This window comes from Scyliorhinus canicula, chromosome 18, assembly GCF_902713615.1.
Source record: "Scyliorhinus canicula chromosome 18, sScyCan1.1, whole genome shotgun sequence".
Lineage (NCBI taxonomy): Eukaryota > Metazoa > Chordata > Chondrichthyes > Carcharhiniformes > Scyliorhinidae > Scyliorhinus > Scyliorhinus canicula.
The window spans coordinates 63,515,115-63,538,064 of record NC_052163.1 but is presented as its reverse complement, the minus strand read 5'-3'; the positions used below and the strand labels follow the sequence as shown (position 1 = coordinate 63,538,064).

Sequence of the window (22,950 nt, the reverse complement as noted above, 5' to 3'; positions counted from 1 at the left end):
CTATTATTACAAACCCAGTAATACCACAGCTGTTCTCCAAATCGCCTTGCTGGAATTTGAAGCTTCAGTAACAATGGCGAAATAACTGCTCATATGCACATTGAAATTAAATTTTGGTTAGATTGTTGAGACCCACTGAATGGCTAAGGTCGTAGGGTGGGAGGGGGTGGAAAGAGTGGAGGAATAAAGTAAACAATCATAGCCCAGTTTCTGAATTTTCTGTTGTTGGAACGATTTTGAGTCTGAGATCGGTAACTTTTTGTTGCGATGGGGGCATTATGGAAAAAAAGGTGAGCAAATGTAATTGAGATGTAGATCAGCCAAGATCAAATTAAATAGGAACAATTACTCGAGGGACTGAATAGCCTCCTTGTGTCCTTAATGTTCCTATTTTTCTCTTGTATACTGGAGCCCGAGAGTCACGGCTATTTCAAGGTTAGAGCCGATCTGAGGTCTATTAGAGATTGAATTTAATTTTCATTTAGTGTGTGTAATGCACGGTCACGCTCCAATTCTATCAGCTTGCTCTGTTTTCATGGAAGTGGAATCAGCAAGGCTGCTATCATCACCTTGTTGGATGTAAACCAATCCTGGGAAAACGGTCTGACAAGCTTTCTCCAATTAAAGGTGATGTCCCCTTCAGATAACCAGCATGCGCTGTTTAAAGTGGTTGAAACTGTTGCCCGCAGCATTCTCTTAACCCGCAACACAGGTTGATTTATGGCGCTGAGGGGTGACAAGGGTTAATGTAAACAGGATGTTGTCGATACTCACCCATCTGAATCCTGATAATTAACGTTCAGCCTCTTTGTGGAGCCCAGTAGCTCTGTAATCAGAGAAAGGGAAACTTGAATGAGATCGGAGAACATTAGCTGTCAGGGAGAGTGACACAGAGAAACGTCATTAAAGAGAAACACGTCAATGCTGTTTGAGAGAAAGTGAGACACAACCAACTTCGTCAGAGAGAGAGAGCGGTGTACAGAAACTCTGTTAGAGAATGTGAACACTAAGGGCAGCACGGTGGCGCAGTGGTAGCACTGCAGCCTCACGGCGCTCAAGTCCCAGGTTCGATCCCGGCTCTGGGTCACTGTCCGTGTGGAGTTTGCACATTCTCCCCGTGTCTGCATGGGTTTCGCCCCCACAACCCAAAAGATGTGCAGGGTAAGTGGATTGAACACGCTAAATTGCCCCTTAATTGGAAAAATGAATTGGGTACTCTAAATTTATATTTAAAAATTAATTAAAGAAAAGAGAATGAGAAGACTAACTCCATACGAGTGAGTGAGACACAGTAACCGAGAAGCACACCAACCACAGGCAAGATCTCGAGCCCATGTCACAAAATTATCACAAATATTTCTACTTGGTAATTATAGATTTTAATGTGAATCACGAATAACACAGAAGTATGAATAGAGACTGGCATTCAGCCCAGCGATAGTGTTGGCACCAGACTGGTAATGCTTGTCGTTATTCAAAAAAATCATCCCGCTCTTAGCTCGTCAGCTCACATTCACTTGGAGTGATGCGTATTAGGAGTCAGCACCCTTCCAAACTCACAATTGTTACTATCTGTAAGAATAAGGGTAGCAGATACATGGGAACACCACCATCTGGACTTCCCACCACCTGGACGCCCCCTTCCTCACTAAGCCACAGACATTTCTGACTTGGAAATATATCACTGTTCCTTCAATGCCGCTGGGTCAAAACCCTGGAACTCCCTCCCTAAGAGCACGGTGGATGTAACTACCACCACACGGACTGCAGCGGTTCAAGGCAGCAGCTCACCACCACCTTCTCAAGGGTAATTAGGAATGGGCAATAAATGATGGCCTTGCCAGCGACACCCACATCTCCAGGAGAGAGCAATTCAAAACAAAACTTTACACAGTGCTAGCAAGCTCAAAACCCAATCACAGTTTGGAGGGACAGCAGCTGGATCACTGCGAGAATTGGTGCACAGTTCTTTCTCGTCTCCATATTCTGAAAAGGATATTGATATCGCAGAGAAGGTGCAATACATTTTTCTCTTCTGTGGCTTTTCATAGATCATAGTTATCATAGAATTTACAGTGCAGAAGGAGGCCATTCAGCCCATCGAGTCTGCACCGGCTCTTGGAAAGAGCACCCTACCCAAGGTCAACAACTCCACCCTATCCCCATAACCCAGTAACCCCACCCAACACTAAGGGCAATTTTTGGACTAAGGGCAATTTATCATGGCCAATCCACCTAACCTGCACATCTTTGGACTGTGGGAGGAAACCGGAGCACCCGGAGGAAACCCACGCAAACACGGGGAGGATGTGCAGACTCCGCACAGACAGTGACCCAAGCCGGGATCGAACATGGGACCCTGGAGCTGTGAAGCGATTGCGCTATCCACAATGCTACCGTGCTGCCTTTTGTCTCTGGATTACAGGGTTATGGCTGAGGTTATTCGTGAAGGTCCTGTCTTCTCAGCTTTACCCCTTGTCTGAGGTGTGGTGATCCTCAGGTTAAATCACCACCTGTCAGCTCTCCCCCTCAAAGGGGAAAGCAGCCTCTGGTCATCTGGGACTATGGTGAGATTTACAGGGTTGCCAACCCCACTGGACAGGCCTGGAGCCTTCAGGAATTGAAGATCGATCTCCAACTCGCTGCTGTATGAAACCCTGGAGAAAAACCCATTGGGACATTACAAAAGATAATTATTTTTTTTTAAATCTTCAAACATATCTCCTTACCAGATGTAAAACTCTGAAAAATAGGTAAGGAAAGGTTCTTTGGTCATGCATCATCCAATTGGGTAATGAGTCTTTTTGCTTTCCAAAGTGTAGGCAGGCAAGTGTATCTCAAGGATGGACTTGTTGGCAGAGTAATAGCTGGAGAGTGGGGGGGGGGGGGGGGGGGGGGGGGGTCATGTGGTGAAATCTCCAGTAATACATTTACATAGAACATAGAACAGTACAGCACAGAACAGGCCCTTCGGCCCTCGATGTTGTGCTGAGCAATGATCACCCTACTTAAACCCACATATCCACCCTATACCCGTAACCCAACAAACCCCCCCCCCCCCCTTTTAACCTTACCTTTTAGGACACTACGGGCAATTTAGCATGGCCAATCCACCTAACCCGCACATCTTTGGACTGTGGGAAGAAATCGGAGCACCCGGAGGAAACCCACGCACACACGGGGAGGATGTGCAGACTCCGCACAGACAGTGACCCAGCCGGGAATCGAACCTGGGACCCTGGAGCTGTGAAGCATTTATGCTAACCACCATGCTACCGTGCTGCCCTAATTTAATGGCAGTTGGCAGCCATAACCAGAAAGGAGCAAGCTGACCTGATAGGGGTCTTTAAAATCACGACGCTCACAGTCAATGTTGTGAGCGATCAGCACACACCTCACTTCACTCGCCCCTGCCTTACGTGCAAATCACTTCAGTCAAACCGGTAAGAAACAAACCACGGACAGAAATCAGCGGAATGTGGCAACCGTGCACGTGGGCCGCACTCGGAACCCAGATGGGTCACACGTGCCCCGCCCCCCGCAATGGAATAGGAGGTTATACTGAGAGGACTGGAAACAGTAGAGTGGGAGGAAACCCTTGTGGAACATAAAGATCAGTGCAGACCATTTGGGAAGTTTCTGTGCTTACTATATTATTGCTGCTGCCCTGACTGTTAATTAGCCAACTCAGTGCAGCCAAGGGCTGAATTTCAACCCTGTCTGCTGAGGTGGCCACTGGGGAGCTGCTGTCTGAGATTGCTTAAATTATGTGGAACAACCCTGGGACCATCCCTCTGTAATGATCCATTTTAATAAACACCATCAAACTGTCAAGGATTTTCATCAAGTGGGTTTTAATACTCTCAATTCAAATGAAACTCTATCCATTAAGTAACCACAATGCTCACTCAAATCCAAAGCACTGTCACTCAGCCTTTGTTTAAAAAGTCTCTGGGCAGGATTTTCGCTGCTCCGGGTCTGAATAGAAAACGGAAACCGAAAAATCTTGCCTGATGACATCCTGTCCCCCATTCTCAATCCAGGTGATTTGCGTGTCAATGAAGGGCAGGCAGGCTCAAACACACTCCTACAGCAATGATTTCTGGCTAATTAAGACCATTAAAAGGAGTTCATCTTTAAACCTTTCAATCGTGCAGCCTTTGGGGGTGGTCTGGTGTAGACCAGGTCAAGGGTGGGGAGGACAGAGTCAGCTGTGTTTTGAAGGAAGAAGATCAGCTTTGTATAAAGGACTGTGAAGAATCACAGAGGAGCAGAGGGGGCCTCTCCCAACACAGGAAGAGTCGAAAGGATTTGAACAAATTCTCACATTCCTACCCTATCCTAGGTTCCATGTACCGGAATGTGGACAATCTGCACTTTTCATTTTTCCAACTTGGTTGGCAAACCCATCTCGAACGCAACTGATGCTCCCCTCCACCAAAATACCACCAGGGAAACGGATACTGGCATTTCGCTCGACTAGCAACCCAGAGACCCTGAGTACTCGGGTTCGAATCCCGCCATGGCACGTGGTGCAATTTGAATTCAACAAAAATCTGGAATTAAAAGTCTAATGGTGACCATGACACCATTGTCCATTGTCATAAAAAGCCATCTGGTTCACTAATGTCCGTGAAGGAAGGAAATCTGCTGACCTTACCTGGTCTGGTCTACATGTGACTCCAGATCCACAGCAATGTGATTCACGCGTAACTGCCCCCTGAAATGTCTGGCAAGCCTCTCAATTCAAGGGCAGTTAGGGATGGGCAATAAATGCTGGCCCAGCCAGCGATGTCCACATCCCATGTACGAATAAAGTAAACATTTCTACTTCCTGTCAGGGGACGGTTCACGACCCCAGAAACAAGCCCGTCTCCTGATTCTCAACTTCACCATGAAACTCCAGACCTCTGTTTCTCAAGTAGAATCAGAGAAGTTTCACACATGGAGTATAAACACCAGCAAGAGACCAGTTGGGCCAAATTGCCTGTCTCTGAAGTGAATGCTATGTGATATGCTGGACAAATTCAAGTTGTTGTTATCACTTTCTTTCCTCTCTCCTTTCCACACAGAATCAGAAATTGACAGCACCAAGAGAGGCTACCAATGTTGGGTGTGTCCAGAACCAGGGGTCACAGTCTGAGGATTCAGGGTAAACCATTTTGGACAGAGATGAGGAGACATTTCTTCACCCAAAGAGTGGTGAGCCTGTGGAATTCACTGCCACAGGAAGTAGTTGATGCTAAAACAGTGAATATGTTCAAGAGGCGGTTAGAATGGGATCAAAGGCTATCGGGAGAAAGCAGGATTAGGCTATTGAGTTAGATGACCAACCATGATCGTGATAAATGGTGCAGCAGGCTCGAAGGGCCAAAAGGCCTCCTCTTGCTCCTATCTTCTATATGTCTATGTACTCAGCCCATCTGGTCTCTTCTAGCTCTTGGAAAGAACAGTTGTCCCACACCAATGGGCTCTTTATCTTGAGATCTTTGGATAAAGGAAAACTCCTGACCATGAAAGGGTAACTAGCTTTCCCTCCTTGTTGCCGCCCATCTTCCCCTCATCCACTGGAGATGCTGATTTGATGACTCGCTGGTGTTTCCTTACCTGCCTTATCCAATGATGAGCTAACACCACACAGGCCATAGGACAAACCTGGGCCTTCCTGGTCCCTGCATCTGAGTAATCTGCTGTCTTCCCCCTTGAGCCATCAGAGAAGAAAAGGAAGGAATGCAAAGCTGTTGCTCAAATGCCTGTGGGCATCATGGACATTAGGGGCTTTCAGATGAGATGTTAAACCACTCAGCAAGATGTAAATGATCCCACAGGACTGGTCTGAAGAAGAGCAATGGAGTTATCTCCGGTGTCCTGGTCAATATTTATCCCTCAACCAATGTCACAAAAACAGATTATCTGGTCATTAACACATTGCTGCCTGAGGAAGCTTCTTATGCACAGAGTGACCACCGTGTTTCCTATATTACAACACTGACTGCACTTCAGAAGTATTTTATTGGGTGAAAAGCTATTTGGGAAGCCCTGAGGATGAGAAAGGTGCTACATAATTGCAATTTGTCCTTTTTTCTTTAAAACTTATTTCTACATCCTCACCCAATCGACTCTCCTTCAGCAGGGTGACAGAATGATCCTGTCCAATATAGGAAATTAGCTGAGCTTCCAATTAAGTGAAGGTAGATGGATGTGGGAAAGAAGATAAGCCAAGACTCCAACTTCGGTAACCAACCATCTTCTGGTAACCAACCATCCTGCCTGGTCAAACACCTCCCCCCCAAGTCCAGTCACTTTATAGCTAATAAACAAAAATAAGAAAATCAAAACACAATTTATTTTTTTTAATGCCCACATAATTTTACTCTCACCACTTCTGCTCACAGCAGAGTCCAGGAGGAGGAACCTTTGATTCCTGGAAACTCCAGGATAGTACTGGCGGGTGGGCGACTCCACCTCCAATTAAAGAGTAAGGAGGGTTGATTGACACTTGAATAAGGCGAGCTGACCAAATTGCCCAGTCTGCGTGGTACGTCTAAAGTAAACCCTTTCCTGAGAAACAAGACAAAGGGATGAGGGCAAATTTGGGGTGGGGGCAGGGGAGTTGGGACGCGTTACAATTGCCAATTTTGAATGAATTCCTTTTGCGTGATGGAGGAGCCGAGTGGCTGCCCACTGGTCTAGACACTGGTGATTTAACTAGCTTTTCTGTGTGGAGTGTAAGATCAGTGTAGTGTGCACTGATTCCATCCAGTTAATCATTACCTTTATTTTCATTAACGATAGGACAACATTACACAGTACAGTGCACTGGCTGGGAACAAAGAGCAGCTAAATCACCAAGACCTAGTTCCTGGGTCACCGTCTGTCCAAGTTTAGACTTGACTTAATGAACAAATTGCCTCAGAAAATTTCCCAATTATCAACCAGCTATCAAAAGTTTGATCGCTAAAATGCATGCCCATTTCTTACACATCTCTTACTCTTGTTTTCCGATTTTTGTTTATCGTGGCGTTTTTTTTTCTTTCTAATACTTTCCTGTGACATGAACTGGTGAGGCCAACATTTGTAGCCCATCCACAGTTGCCCTTGAGAAGATTGTAGTGAGCTGCCTTCTTGAACATCCTGGGGGGTTACCATTGACCAAAAATGGAACTGGACTAGCCAGATAAATATTGTGGCTACAAGAGTAGATCAGAGGCTAGGAATCCTACGGTGACTAACTCACCTCCTCACTCCCCAAGTCAGAAGTGCGACCACTTGTCTGGAAGAGTGCAGCTCCAATGACACTCAAAAAGTTTGACACCACCAGACAAAGCAGCCCCGCTTGATTGCCACCCCATCCACAAATATTCACTCCCTCCATCACCGACGAGCAGTAGCAACCATGTGCAGCATCTGAAGCATCTGAAAGGTGCACTGCAGGAACTATCCAAGGCTCCTAAGGCAACACCTTCCAAACCCACAGCCACTACCATCTAGAAGGACAAGGACAACAGATACATGGGAACATCCCAAACTAGAAGTTGCCCTTCAAGCCATTCACCATCCTGACTGAGAAATATATCACCACTACCTTCTCAAGGGTAATTAGGGATGGGCAATAAGTGCTCGCCTAGCTACCGACACCCACATCCCACCAACGAATATAATATGCCTCAATCGTTGTGCTATTAGAGTTCCAGGAGTTTGACCACTGACAGTGAATTCACTGGTCTTTCTCCAGTAGAAAAGGAAGTGCTGCAGTTCGATCCACAATCTCTCCTCCCTGCCCCACCTTTTTCCTCTTCCAAGGTGTTTTTAGACTTCGAATGAGACGTTAAACCAAAATGTGTGACTGCTCTCGTGGGAGAATGTAATTCACGGTAGATGCCTTGTTGCTCGAGTAAGTCATTTCATCATCTTCTGAGGATCATCTCATGACTAAGAGTCCGACAAGGAATCAGCACGGACAGAACCAGCAGTCATATTGATGTATCAGGGAGGTTGTGCCACCTCAAGCCTTTCTCTGTGCACATCAGAGTTTGAAACATGCTGAACAAAGTTTCAGTGCTCATTTCCACACTCCCACATGGGCTAGTGAATGAGCCCAAGGAACTATCCAAACAAATGTAGTAGCTGCTCAATAGCTCAATCTCAATTTACATCAATGACAAAATAAGGGTATAGACTATTATCTCTGTTTGTGGGAGCTGCTGCATAGAAATTGGCTGCCACATTTCCTACATCAGTGGGTACTAAATAAATACAAGTCCTGACTGTTGGAACTGCATTACCATCTCCAGTAATGCAAGAATGGTCAAGGATTGACCTAGATTGAATTAACTCTGTTTCTCTCTCCAGATCGGCTGAGGTTTTCTAGCACTTCCTGTCTTTGTTTCAGACCTCTGTCATCTGCATATTTTGCTTTTATTTGACCTTCCCCGTTTGACAAGATGGGATGATAAGATTTGGAGAATATGTGAGCCATAAGCATGAACTTACACCATCGCCCTCCACGGTTGTCCTTGTTTCCCAACCTGCCACTAACCCATCTCTGCTCTAACTATTCCAACCTGTCCAGTCACCTCTGCTGTTTAGGGTAAGAAGGAAGGGGTTAATAAGGTTGTATCTCACATCGCATTCACCGTCAGCTGATGAGAGTCAGAATGACAACAATCCCCATTCCACATTTGATTCTAGGCTGAAAAGATCCTGCTGGGGAGGAAATAATGTTCACCGTGTGTGTCAACTCCTCTGCTGCTGAAACCTTTATTCATGCCTCTGTCGCCTCAAAACTCAACGACACAAATCCTGGGCCATCCTCTCTCCGACCATCTCCTGTAAACAATTAAAGCACAGAGCTCTGCAGAAGGATCATTTACACTGGCAATGTTAACTCTGTTTCCTCTCTCCACAGATGCTACCCGACCCGCTGTGTTTATCCAGCATCTTTGGTTTTTAGTTTAAATTCTAATCTCTGTTTTTGAATCTCTCCATGGCCTCACCCCTGCATATACCTCTCTACAAAATCTGACAACCCTCAGAGTTCTGCGCTCCTCCAATTCGGATCTTTTGCGCATCACCAACTTTCTTTGCTCTAATTCTGGCAGCTGTCCCTTCAACTGCCTAAGGGCCTGAGCTCATCTCTTTCCTCTGAAACACTCCATGGAAAACCGATCTCTTTAACCAAGTTTTAGATCACCGTAATATATATCTCTTTAGGTGCTCTGTGAAATAGTCACTCTTGCTCATTAGACCTTGACTTAACAACCTTGAGGGCCAGCTAGATGCTTAGCCAAACAATACACCACCCCACTGAAAATTAAACTGTGCCCATAATTCTCTTCACAACTGGTCGGCTTTTCACAGGAACCCATGGTAATCTGGACAGACTGCCCTCAATATTGGTGGATAAGTAAAAGATTAAGTTGCAGCAACTCAACACTCCCTCACTAATCACTCAAGAACATTTCTGGCTGGTTTATCAATTGTCATTGTGAAAGGCAGTCTTTGTCGATTATCAGCTACCCAGTCTGGTGCCATTCTATACTGAGGCCTATGTGGTTACTAAGACAACGAGGCCTTGAAAGGTCATACCTTGTTTCTGATCCAGTAAATTCATAATAGCTCAGTCACCGTTTAGAAGTTGATCGCGCTGCAATAGTTATTTCTCAGCTACTGAGCTGCCGGAGTTTTTAATAACTCTCTCTCTGGGAACTAACTGTGGCCATATCTCATCGTGACTTTGGACAGAATAGGACAATAATTTTTAAAATCTGCATTGCTTAAGATTCAACGCTGACCTTTGTGCCTCGAATGTGATAACAATAGGGGAGTGCCTCTACGAGGCTGCCGACCATACTCCAATAAAGGTACAAGTGCCAACTACTGCCAGACCCTGTTCACTGTGCAGGTTTCATTCAAAGAGACCATGGATCAGAGAGATTGAGCAAAAGATGCGCTACAAATATTTGACCTGCACTTCCAGTCACAATAAAAGGCAGGAGATCTGGGGCGGGATTCTCTCAGCCTGGGGCCAGGCCGGACCGTGACCGGCGCGAATCGCGCCAATGCTGCTCCGATGCCGGCACGCGATTCTCCGCAGAGTGGAGAATCGGCACTCAGTGGCGCCGGCGTGGTTGGCGCGAAGCCGGTTGGGGGCCCGCTCTACGCGGCCAGCCCGCCGATTCTCGGCCCGGGATGGGCCGAGCGTCCGTCGTGAAAACGGCGAGTCCCGCCGGTGCTGTCCACACCTGCTCTCAGCGAGGGTGGGTGGGGGGAGGGGGGGGCTCTGAGGGCCTCCAATGTGGCCTGGCCCACGGCTGGGGCCCACCGATCGGCAGGCCAGCCTCTCTCGCTGGGGGCCTCCTTCCCTATGCGCCGGTCCCTGTAGTCCTGCGCCATGTTGCGTCGGTGCCAGCGCGTTGAAGGGAGCCACTGCGCGTTGGCGCCCAGTTCACGCCGGGATCAACAGCTGGAGCGGCGTGAACAGCTCCAGTGCTGTGCAGGGGCCAGAATTAGTCGCCGGGTTGGCCTGTTCACGCCGTCGTAAAACGCAACGGCGTTTATGAAGGCGTGGACACTCTGCCACGGGATTAGAGAATCCTGCCCCTGCTTTGTGAATGAAATTCTTGATTCCAGGCTTGCCAACTTTTTTCTGGAGGTTGTGTCACATGACCTCTCTCATTTAAACAGCCTGATTGGTCTAAAAGTGATCCCCCCCCCCCTCCCCCCCCGGCCCACCAACCCACCACTACCACTACCCCTAAGGTTTTTTGGGTAAGTGTTCAAGAAACGAAAAACACAGCAGTAACTGTATTAGGGGCCTCACGGTAGCATGGTGGTTAGCATCAATGCTTCACAGCTCCAGGGTCCCAGGTTCGATTCCCGGCTGGGTCACTGTCTGTGTGGAGTCTGCACGTCCTCCCCGTGTGTGCGTGGGTTTCCTCCGGGTGCTCCGGTTTCCTCCCACAGTCCAAAGATGTGCGGGTTAGGTGGATTGGCCATGCTAAATTGCCCGTAGTGTAAGGTTAATGGGGGGATTGTTGGGTTACGGGTATACGGGTTACGTGGGTTTAAGTAGGGTGATCATTGCTCGGCACAACATCGAGGGCCGAAGGGCCTGTTCTGTGCTGTACTGTTCTATGTTCTATGTTCTATTAACTAGAGAGGGAGATACAAACCCACTGACAGGCATATTGAACCACTGCAATCAATGACATTGCTAGTCCAGAACATTCCAGAATTTGACAAATGTTTACACACAGCCATCCCATGCACCCAGGTGCACACGGCACACCCCATTCTCCAACCATCCCAGCAAATCCGTGCACCCCACTCACACAGAGTCGCCCTGTGCACCGCCTGCAACATAACTGTAAAGTGAAAGACTGTACACTGCACATACATGTGATATTATACACAGGCCTGTAGCATATGAATCTTTAACACAGTACAGATGTGTGATATAACTGATTTGCAGAAAAGAACACAAAAGTGCAGCAAGCCATTCAGCCCCTCAAGCCTGTTCAATGATTCAATTAGATCATGGCTGGTCATAATACATCCAGCCATCCTGTTTCCGTAGCCCTCAAGGGCAGAAGCAAAATACAGAACAGGCTTTTGAGACAACCCAGAATCTATTCACAGCCAAGGACGAAGATAAATTGGCTCTGTTCCATTAAAAATGATTGGAAATGGGCTATTCACCATTACTCATGACGTAGTGTGGGTTATGCCCCTTTAAGAATGATTGAAAAGCTGTAAAGACTTGGGGCAGTTGATTTAGATGAGAAATTTCAGAGCTCTGAGAGAACAGTTTGTGAAACAGATTAATTAGAGACATCAGGGAAGGTGCTGGAGGAATTCATTGACTGCAAAAGCTCAGAATTAAGGAAACACCCTGAAAGCTTTTAGTTTCAGCGTCAAACACTGAGGGGTCAGGGCACAGAGAAACAGAACAACGGGAGACGGTGTGTGGTTTGATAAACTACAAGCTGAACTACAGTCTACAGGCTGCCCTGAGTATAACCAAAGCCAGGCCTCCGTAAAAGGGTGCAGCAAATGGGCAGCACAGCACGGCAGCACACGTGGCTAGCACTGTGGCTTCACTCAGTGCTGAGGGAGGCTGCACTGTGGGCCGTGCTGAGGGAGGCTGCACTGTGGGCCGTGCTGAGGGAGGCTGCACTGTGGGCCGTGCTGAGGGAGGCTGCACTGTGGGCCGTGCTGAGGGAGGCTGCACTGTGGGCCGTGCTGAGGGAGGCTGCACTGTGGGCCGTGCTGAGGGAGGCTGCACTGTGGGCCGTGCTGAGGGAGGCTGCACTGTGGGCCGTGCTGAGGGAGGCTGCACTGAGGGCCGTGCTGAGCGAGGCTGCACTGAGGGCCGTGCTGAGCGAGGCTGCGCTGAGGGAGGCTGCACTGTGAGCAGTGCTGAGGGAGGCTGCACTGTGGCTTCACTCAGTGCTGAGGGAGGCTGCACTGTGGGCCGTGCTGAGGGAGGCTGCACTGTGGGCCGTGCTGAGCGAGGCTGCACTAAGGGCCGTGCTGAGCGAGGCTGCGCTGAGGGCCGTGCTGAGGGCCGTGCTGAGGGAGGCTGCGCTGAGGGAGGCTGCACTCTGGGCCGTGCTGAGGGAGGCTGCACTGTGGGTCGTGCTGAGGGAGGCTGCACTCTGGGCCGTGCTGAGGGAGGCTGCACTGTGGGTCGTGCTGAGGGAGGCTGCACTGTGGGCCGTGCTGAGGGAGGCTACACTGTGGGCCGTGCTGAGGGAGGCTGCACTGTGGGCCGTGCTGAGAGAGGCTGCACTGTGGGCCGTGCTGAGGGAGGCTGCACTGTGGGCAGTGCTGAGCGAGGCTGCACTGAGGGCCGTGCTGAGGGAGGCTGCACTGTGGGCCGTGCTGAGGGAGGCTGCACTGTGGGCCGTGCTGAGGGAGGCTGCACTGTGGGCCGTGCTGAGGGAGGCTGCACTGTGGGCCGCGCTGAGGGAGGCTGCACTGTGGGCCGTGCTGAGGGAGGCTGCACTGTGGGCCGTGCTGAGGGAGGCTGCACTGTGGGCCGTGCTGAGGGAGGCTGCACTGTGGGCCGTGCTGAGGGAGGCTGCACTGTGGGCCGTGCTGAGGGAGGCTGCACTGAGGGCCGTGCTGAGGGAGGCTGCGCTGAGGGAGGCTGCACTGTGGGCCGTGCTGAGGGAGGCTGCACTGTGGGCCGTGCTGAGGGAGGCTGCACTGTGGGCCGTGCTGAGGGAGGCTGCACTGTGGGCCGTGCTGAGGGAGGCTGCACTGTGGGCCGTGCTGAGGGAGGCTGCACTGTGGGCCGTGCTGAGGGAGGCTGCACTGAGGGCAGTGCTGAGCGAGGCTGCACTGAGGGCCGTGCTGAGCGAGGCTGCGCTGAGGGAGGCTGCACTGTGAGCAGTGCTGAGCAAGGCTGCACTGAGGGCCATGCTGATCGAGGCTGCACTGTGGCCCGTGCTGAGGGAGGCTGCGCTGAGGGAGGCTGCACTGTGGGCCGTGCTGAGCAAGGCTGCATTGTGGGCCGTGCTGAGGGAGGCTGCACTGTGGGCCGTGCTGAGGGAGGCTGCACTGTGGGCCGTGCTGAGGGAGGCTGCATTGTGGGCCGTGCTGAGGGAGGCTGCACTGTGGGCCGTGCTGATCGAGGCTGCACTGTGGGCCGTGCTGATCGAGGCTGCACTGTGGGTCGTGCTGAGCGAGGCTGCACTGAGGGCCGTGCTGAGGGAGGCTGCACTGAGGGAGGCTGCACTGTGGGCCGTGCTGAGCAAGGCTGCATTGTGGGCCGTGCTGAGGGAGGCTGCACTGTGGGCAGTGCTGAGGGAGGCTGCACTGTGGGCCGTGCCGCTGTTCGAATGGGATGCTCAACTCAAGGTCCATCTGCCCTCATTAGATGCAAGTGAAAGATCCTACACCACTATGTGAAGTAGAGCAGGGTTCCTTCCTCGCCAATATTTCATAGAATTTTATAGAATTTACAGTGCAGAAGGAGGCCATTCTGCCCATCGGGTCTGCACCAGCCCTTGGAAAGAGCACCCTACCTAAGCCCCACACCTCCACCCTATCCCCGTAACCTAGTAACCCCACCTAACCTTTTTGGACACTAAGGGCAATTTAGAATGACAAATCCACCTAACCTGCATATCTTTGGACTGTGGGAGGAATCAGGAGCACCCGGAGGGAACCCACGCAGACACGGGGAGAACGTGCAGACTCCGCACAGACAGTGACCTAAGCCGAGCTGTGAAGGAACTGTGCTAACCACTGTGCTACCATGCTGCCCAACATCACGGGCGGGATTCTCCGACCCTCAGCGCCGGAAACTGCGCCCCAGTGCAGGGGCGGAGAATAGCGGTTCACGCCGGAATTCCGGCGAGACAGCGCTTCTGCGATTCTCCATGGACCCGCCAGTCGCGCGCGGGGTCAGGGGGCGTTGAAACCTGTCCCCCCGGTGATTCTCTGTGCTCAACAGGCCAAGGGCCCGTCGCCGTGGTTCACATGTGGTCCCACCCGGCGGGACCTTGCCGTTCTGGCTGCGGGAGGGGCTGCGACGGTGGCCTGGCCCGTGATTGGGGGCTACCGATCAGTGGGCCCCCTCATTCCCGGGGGGGGGGGGCTATGTTCCTCCGCTCCAGGCCATTGTAGGGCTCGGGCATGTCGCACGGGGGCTGGTGCAGAAACGACCGTCGCGCGCATGCGCGGACCCGTGCCGGCCATGCAGGGCCACCTTTCAGCACCGGAGCAACGCGCAGCTCTCCAGCGCCGTGCTAGCCCCCTGAACAGCGGTGAATTGCTGGGAGGCCCGTTGATGCTGGCGTACACTACTCCGGTGTTTGCGCCGGCGTGAACACTTGGCCGGGATTTCAGAGAATCCCGGCCCACAATTCAGTCATACGGACTCAAAACGTCAACTCTGTTCACCGCCTACAGATTCCACCGGACCTGCTGTGCTTTTACAGCTCTCTGCTTTTACTTCACAAAACATATAAGCTGGGATTCTCCGACCTCACTCGCAGCTGGGGTTCTCTGGAACCACTGAAAGTGAATGGAGGTTTAGCTGGGATCCCAAATTCTCCGTTCTCACTTGGAGCAGGATAGCAGCTGGCAACATCGGAGAACTCCGCCCATTATCCATTCATGTACCTCACTGCAGTTTGTAGGAATTTGCTGTGGACAAATTGGCAGTCACATTTCCGATACTACAACACTTCCAAAGCACCTCAGTGACTGTAAAGCACTCTGGGACATTATATGGTTGTGAACGGCACTATAAAAATGCAAACTTTTCGTTCCTTCAATATCCAAATATAGAGTTAACACTGCCCCCGTCAAACAATGTAAAAAAAAAATCACAATTGGGCTAGATTCAGAACGAAATAGTTCGTAGAAACCTGGAATGTTCAATGCACAGACTGCTGGAACCAGTCCTCCACATTTGCCACTGCAGCCTATATCATCCCCTTTTCATTTAAGCTAAGTAAGAGCAGTTCAACTTTAATCTTATTTACTCTGTGCCTGTGGAGTTTAAACACCATCAAGTGGATTATTGGGCGTCCCAGAGGACTCGATGGAGGATAGTACTGTATTGCAGTGAGGTTGCTACCAAGGGGATCCCGAGGGAGTACTACAGGTTGAGCATGCTTAAACATCTTGATTTATCGTAAACTCAAGCCTCACTGAGGGATGTCGTTCTACAGTACAGAAGCGAGAGCTTCCATGGGGACAGTCTTTCCAACAGGATACGTTACGCTGACAATGGCGTACCTCTCCGACGGTGGATTATCCAGACTGGCACTTCAGTGCGGTGCTGAGGGAGTTTTGCACTGTCAAGGCTTCAGAGCTCTGATGAAGCGTATCGGGACTCGCAGCACTGGGTGAAATCTAACGGCCGCGCCGCGCCCGATCCGGGATGTAAAGCAGCCAGCAAAGCCTCTTGCAAGATTTACCTGGCTTGCCACGCCTCGCAAGATTTAATGGAATGTAGTGATTTGGAGTGGGCGGGACCTAAAGTTGCATATTCAAGTGTGCCTAGCTGCACATTTGCCAGATCGAACCAGCACCAGGGATCGAATCCCCTCACCGATGAGACCCCAGCTCGGTGCTATTTAGCACTAATTTAATAGGCTTATATTAGTACAGCAACAAAGTTATTGTGAAAAGCCCCTAGTCTCCATAAACAGGGACCAGGCAGGATGGCACTTGGGGGGTGGGGTGGGGGGTGCTCCCAGGTGTTCGGAGGCCTCCGGATGGTCAGCCTCTGAGCAGGGTGGTACCTTGCCACCTGGGCGTCTTGGCACTGCCAGCCAGGCACATTAGCAGAGTTACCCTGGCAGGGGCACCCAGGTGCCAGCCTTGTACTGCCAAGGTGATGGCAGGTAGCAATTTTCTTTGGATTGAGCCCGGGGTGCCCTTATGAGGTGCGGTGTGGGTGCTCAGGGACCACCCTCACGCCAACAGGTAAGTTGGAGTGTTGTGGGGGGGTCGAGAGATCAGGGCACCAGTGATCTCTCCTTGTACTGACGTGTGGAGCTGTTGAGTGCAGGAAATGAAGCCAAGTGCGGCCTCGGTGGGGCGTTCCCCACTGAGGCCTGAGAAAATAACAAGAGTTCCATTCAATAGTGGGGTCATTCCCGGCAAACACCCCACTAAATCTGTTACTTTTTGTTAATTCATCATTAACTCTGTTTGTCTCTCCACAGATGCTGCCAGACCTATTGTGTTTTCTGCTTTTATTATCATTCATCCACAGTATTTTGCTTCTAACATCACTAGAAAATAGATTGCCAGGTCACTATCACAGTACCGTTTGTAGGGGGCTGCCTGCATGCAAATTGGCTGCCATGTTTCCTGCACTGCACAAAGTACAGTATTCCATTTCTGGTGAAGCACTTTGGGATGTCCTGGAGCTCTCCTCCTGAAAGTGCTATCGGGCCCTGGCATTAAGCCTGGCGTTAGGGAATCAAAGTCACTTATTTGTAACTCTGATGAGTAAGCAGCCAGTGTTCACAGTCTCAGTTACAAAGGGAGCCAGGCTGAATGAGGCTTTCGATGCAGCCTCCAGTTGACCGAGGGGAGGGGAGCCAGGTCCTTCTTCTTACACAAAGTTTGTTCTGTTTCAAACACTTTACATCGGCATTGTCAGCAACCCACCGGCAGATTCCTGCCTCCTTCTATTCAAGACAAGTTTCTCTTCCTCGCTGCCCCCCCCCCCCCCCCCCCAAATCACCCCATCCTTTGTCCCTCTTACAATAACTGCGCTGTTTTGTGATCGTTCTTGGTTAACCTCCCTCCTTTTCCCTTCCCCAATTGGAATTCCTTGGCAGTTGGGAAGCAACATTCCTCACGATGAGAAAAAAAGAGAGTTATCAGCTTCAGTCAGAATGGCTGCTCGGCATTTTATGAAGAGCTTTTCGTGGTAAGGGACAAGCAGACATTATTCAGTGGGGAGCACTTTCACCACTGAATCAAAAGATTCAGGTCCCAGTACACAGGCTTGAGCACAAATTCTCACTGAAAATCCCCTGTGCAGTACTAAGGGGACACCCAACTATCTGAAGAGCAGGGAAGAGACAAATATTTCTCTCTAAATCAACATTACACAGAAAAACAGCTTGTTTGGCATTTTCACATGGATATTTGTGGGAGCTTGCTGAGCAAAAATTGGTTTCCTACATTATAACTGTGACGGCACTTTAAAAATACGAAATTGTCTGTAAAGTGCTGAGTAATAACCTGAGGCTGTGAATGGTGCTGTGGAAGTATACGGCGGGATTTACTGGCTGTTCACGCCGGTGGGAAATTCCAGTCCCTGCCGGCGCTCGTGTTTCTTGGCGACGAGGGAAATGCTCAATGGGAAATCCCACTGGCGGGCCACCTCCGCCGCCAAAAAACACACAGTGAGTGGCGGTATGTGGCGCAGTGGTTAGCACTGGGACTGTGGCGCTGAAGACCCGGGTTCGAATCCTGGCCCTGGGTTACTGTCCGTGTGGAGTTTGCACATTCTCCCCTTGTCTGCGTGAGTTTCACCCCCACAACCCAAAGATGTGCTGGTTAGGTGGATTGGCCACGTTAAATTGCCCCTTAATTGGAAAAAAGAAAAATACTTGGCTACTAATTTTTTTTAAAAGTGGGATGCCGGTAAATCCCGCCCGTAAACCCCTTCTTTCTAATGGTCAGTTCATTGAGAATGATTTCCTGTCAGAGATAAATATATAGAATTAATAAAATAAGAGCAGTTATAAAAGGATTAAACTATGAGGATCGGTTGTACTATTTTAAATTCCCTCATTTGTAGATTGAGGGATGATTGAATGAAGGTGCTTAAAATGAGAAAGGGGTTTGACAAAGTAGATGCAAACTGGTTATCTGCTCATTTATCTGCTGCTTGTGGGAGCTTGCTCTGCAGAAACTGGCTACCCCATTTTACACATTACAGCAGAAACGTACAAAGTATTTTTGTTGGCTGCGAAATGCGCAGGGGTTTCCTGAGGATGGAAAAGGGCTTTTAACTCTGCAAGTTCCAATTCCCTTCTCACCTTCCAAATCCACCATCTCTGCCACGTGGAAGGACGGGGCCAGCAGATGTGGGGAACTCCACCACCTGGAAGTTCCCCACAAGTCACACACCACCTATACAGTCGTTCCTTCACTGTTACTGGGTCAAGATCCTGAAATTCCCTTCCTAACAGCACCGTGGGTGTACCTACATGGAGGGAGGCAGTTCAAGAAACCGGCTCACCACCACCTTCACAAAGGCAATTCAGGATGGGCAATAAATGTTGGCCGAGCCAGTGGCTCCCAAATCGCTGAAAGAATTTTAAAAAATTTGCAGACATTTTGCAGCACAAATATCTTTTTTTTCCCATAAATTTAGAATATCCAATTCAGTTTTTCCAATTAAGGGGCAATTTAGTGTGGCCAATCCACCTACCCTGCACATCTTTGGGTTGTGGGGGTGAAACCCACGCAGACACGGGGAAAATGTACAAACTCCACACAGACAGTGACCCAGGGCCGGGATTCGAACCCAGATCCTCAGAGCCATAGGCAGCAATGCTACCCACTGTGCCACCGGCGGCACAAATATCCTACAGGGATTCGTTCCACTTAATACCACAAGTATAACCTAGGACTGACATCAGCCAGTCACTGAGGATCATGTGATGACCAATGACTAAACATCACTTATTCAGGGTGTGACAACATTGTAAGTGCTTTTTATTGAATTTGCAGCCAATTTCCTCCTTGCTTCTGATTATGATATTTCTTTCTTTGAGGTACTGTTCCATGAGCGCTAACCACACTCTGCTACCTTGTGGCACTGCCCATTATTCAATGGGGGGGGTGCTGTCAGGCTGGTATTCGACCAGGATTTGCAAAACCTGGCCCCTCCTACACACACACACACAGGTACACACCCGCATGGACACACCCACACCTGTACAGACACACCCACATGGTTACACACAAACAGGAACACTAGTTGAATTTATGCAGGGATTCTAAGGCATAATACAGTGTTGCCGCTCATGGCCTGGATCCCCCAAGGTCAGCGACACTTTCTTCGCTGTCCACAGAAGCTATCCAAATGGGAAATGGGAATGCCTTTGGTTGCCTGACCTCTTTCAAAGGAGTCAAACAGCTGTATAATAGAAACCAACTGAACACGTTCTTAACAAGCAGAACTCTAGCCAAGTAATAAGTGCCCTGTGTCAGTCAGTGGTTTCCTGTTTGGTTTAAGTGGCGTTTCCACACTCCACATTATTCATTGTATGTGTGCGCGTCTACTTGCACAATTTTTTCTATCCCCAGTAGCGTTTTACTGAAACTGTTTAATGACAGTTTCTGTGAGCCTGATATACCTGCGGCTCAGTGAGTCGCACTCTAGCCCGACTCTATTTCGAAGATTGTGGGTTCAAGTCCTACTCCCGAGTTCTCTTGCTTAGAAAGTAAATATATGATTGGAAATCAGTCACAGATAATACTACACCGAGTCCGCCCTCTTCGATCTCTGTCAAAGGTCTCATGGCACCCCATTTCCAAGAAGAGCGAGGGAGTTAACTCCGCACCTTGCCCCAACCCTAGCAGCCCCCAGTGAACTAGTCAATATTTATCACTCAGCCAACATCATTAAAACAAACAAACAATCTGGTTACTATCTCATTGCTCTTTGTGGGATCTTGCTCTGTGCAAATTGGCTGCAGTACAACGGTCGGCTGTTTAACACTTTGGACATCCAGAGGTCATAATGGTGCTATATAAATGCAAGTCCTTTCACATCTTTCATGAAGGATTCCACTATTGATCTGTGCTGCACTCTGTTCTCAGCACCAGGATGATGGGGTCCTTACTCTGGTCACCGGGGGAGGGGAGGTGGGTAAGCTCGCCCATTCGACAAAGCTTTTGGCGACATTTTCTGATTGCCCCTCATGTGGCTCAATGTTTATTTTTGAGAGGATTTTTGTCAAGTGCCTTTTGAGATTGACTACATTTATGGCAGCACAGCAGTCCCACAGCACCACAATGGGGTTTGTGTGGAAAGGGAAAGTTGAGCAGCCCATGCAGACTCTTATGTGTGACGTTTCTGCACTGTGAAAGTGGGAAGATTCCAGACAGTAACCCCACCCCCAACATAGTGGTGTGGTCACTTGCCACCTTCTGGCTCATCCCAACGCCCCAAAGTAAGTCACTTTGTTTCTCCAATAACCTCATAGACCAAATGTACCCCCAGAGTTCCAGGTTTCATTCGCAGCCTGTGCCTCACTTACGAGCTACACGTAATCTCACTCAGTTCCTAACTCATTAACCACTTGCTCTCTCACTCATTCGCAACTCGGTTTTGAGTGCCCATCTGAGCATGGTAACAGGAACTGTGTGAATTAGTCCTCAGTGTGCTTAGAAGGATGGCATGGTTGTTGCTCTTGATCATTGTCTAGCGAATCTTACTATGCTTCCTGTGGTCATCAAGCAGAACTCGGCTGTAATCTGGAGTCTCCTCGATTACCCTACCCTTCCACTCCACCCTCAATGTCTTTTTTAAAAATAAATTTATAGTACCCAATTCATTTTTACCAATAAAGGGGCAATTTAGCACATTCAATCCACCTACCTTGCACATCTTTGGGTTGTGGGGGCGAAACCCACGCGAACACGGGGAGAATGTGCAAACTCCACACGGACAGTGACCCAGAGCCGGGATCGAACCTGGGACCTTGACGCCGTGAGACTGCAGTGCTACCAGTGCACCACCGTGCTGCCCCCGCCCTCAATGTCTCATAGACAGGATGCTCAAATGCAGTGGGAATGAATCAGAGCTTTCCCAAGAAGCAGGGAGTGAGAAATACCTAACTGTACAAAAAGGAATGGATACCTGACATAGAGAAAGGGACATTATCTACCCAACTCATATATCAGTCAACACAGGTGTCAAAGGTTAAGCCACACCAACCTGACCGAGTGCAGGAACTTGTCTGCCCCATGGCTGTTTGCTGAACTTCCTTGGGAATTAATAGTTTGAAGCAACTCCTTCAACAGTCAGTTCTGATTGTGTTAAGCGTTCCAGGTCTGGTTTGTTGACCCTCTAATCTGCTAGTGCCCATTGAGCCCTCCTCCTCTTCAGAGAAATGCCTGTCCGATCATCCTTCTCGGTTTTGTCCACCGTCTCCCCACAGCCTCCAGGGAGCAGCAGCTTCCAGTCTGCACCAGGTTGCCTTACCCCACTTTTTCTTTCTGAGCCGAGAGTTTTCTCAGAGGGAATTTGAAAGGGAAGCTCGCTCCGCTGTAACAAGTAGATTCAGAGCCCAGTCACGCTTGGACGTGCTGTCGGAATTTCACTTTCCTCCCTCTTCGACTGAGCTCCAGAACGGGGAAAGAGAACAGCACTCACCACCTCTGGGCGGACATAACTTGCCTTCCTCCTTTCGGACATTCCAAAATTCCCTGTCAGTTAAAAATAAAACACACTGACCCGTCGTCACACATCAACCTGTTCACCTTGGCAGAAACCCACGTTCCTTGGGGTCAAAATATTTTCCTCAAAGGGTTTGAGGGTTTGTTTGTGCCCAAGTAAAAGCCACTTCTTTAACAAGTCTTCAAGAATGAATTCTGTGACGTGACAATTTGTTTATGCGTCCTGTACAAAGCGCCAGTTGCCAGCAGCGGTCCTCTCTGGCCACTCCCCTCAGGTGCCAATCGCCCCTTCTCGTCTCTGCTGCATTTCACTTGATTGATGGGTCTCAGAGTTGCCAAGTCTCTGACAGAGGGCAGCCAGCGCAGACGGCAGAGGGAGAGGCTCGAGACACCAGAAGACAGGTGTCCAACACTTTGACTTTAGCAGTCGCCTTCCAATTGAGGAGCTGAACTTTCAAAGTTCCCGGTGCGTCTGAGCCAAGACCTGGCCCACAGCTAAATTGTAACTCTTGACAGGTTCACTCTGATCAAACCAGAGTTGTTCGTCCTCTTACCCACATTCCCCCAACCCCCCTTCACAACACCCCTCACTTCTAGATAACATTGATTAGCAGTGTGAGAGGACTAATTAAACATTGCTCACACACGCCACCTCCATGGAGCTGTCAAATCTGTTGAATAAAAATGTAAGGGAGGGAAAAGGCGGAGCTTAAAGAACAACCAGCCTCTTCATCCAGGAAGAAAACTTGCACGGGACCCGTCTCTACAGCTTTCCAAGAAAATGTTTTGAACTCAATTCTCTCTTGTAAGACCATTTCAGAACTCCAGCCAGGCATGACAGAATGTTGAATCCCTTGTTTGTGCTGCAACTTAATTTATTCCTTCTTCATCTCTCCCGCTTCTTCAGCCACAGTCCCCAAGCTCCCTGACCACAGCTTTTATAACTCTCCTGTCAGATGTCAAAGTTCCTCTTTTTAAATTCTGTTCCCTCCCTCTCCTCAATTGTGTTCAAAGGCAAGTGCTTTGTCTCCGCAGTAGCCTTCTGATTGC

The 22,950-nt window shown here is 49.5% G+C and overlaps 1 protein-coding gene across 2 annotated transcripts in view; it reads right to left on the bottom strand.

Moving 5' to 3' along the window:
- LOC119952964 (caskin-2-like) overlaps positions 1-22,950 on the bottom strand; it is a 320,000-nt gene that overhangs the window by 143,245 nt on the left and 153,805 nt on the right. For both annotated transcript variants that reach the window (XM_038776607.1, XM_038776608.1), the window contains exon 3: positions 775-826. In XM_038776607.1, coding sequence (XP_038632535.1) covers positions 775-826 — 52 coding nt within the window. The remainder of the gene's footprint in view (positions 1-774; positions 827-22,950) is intronic.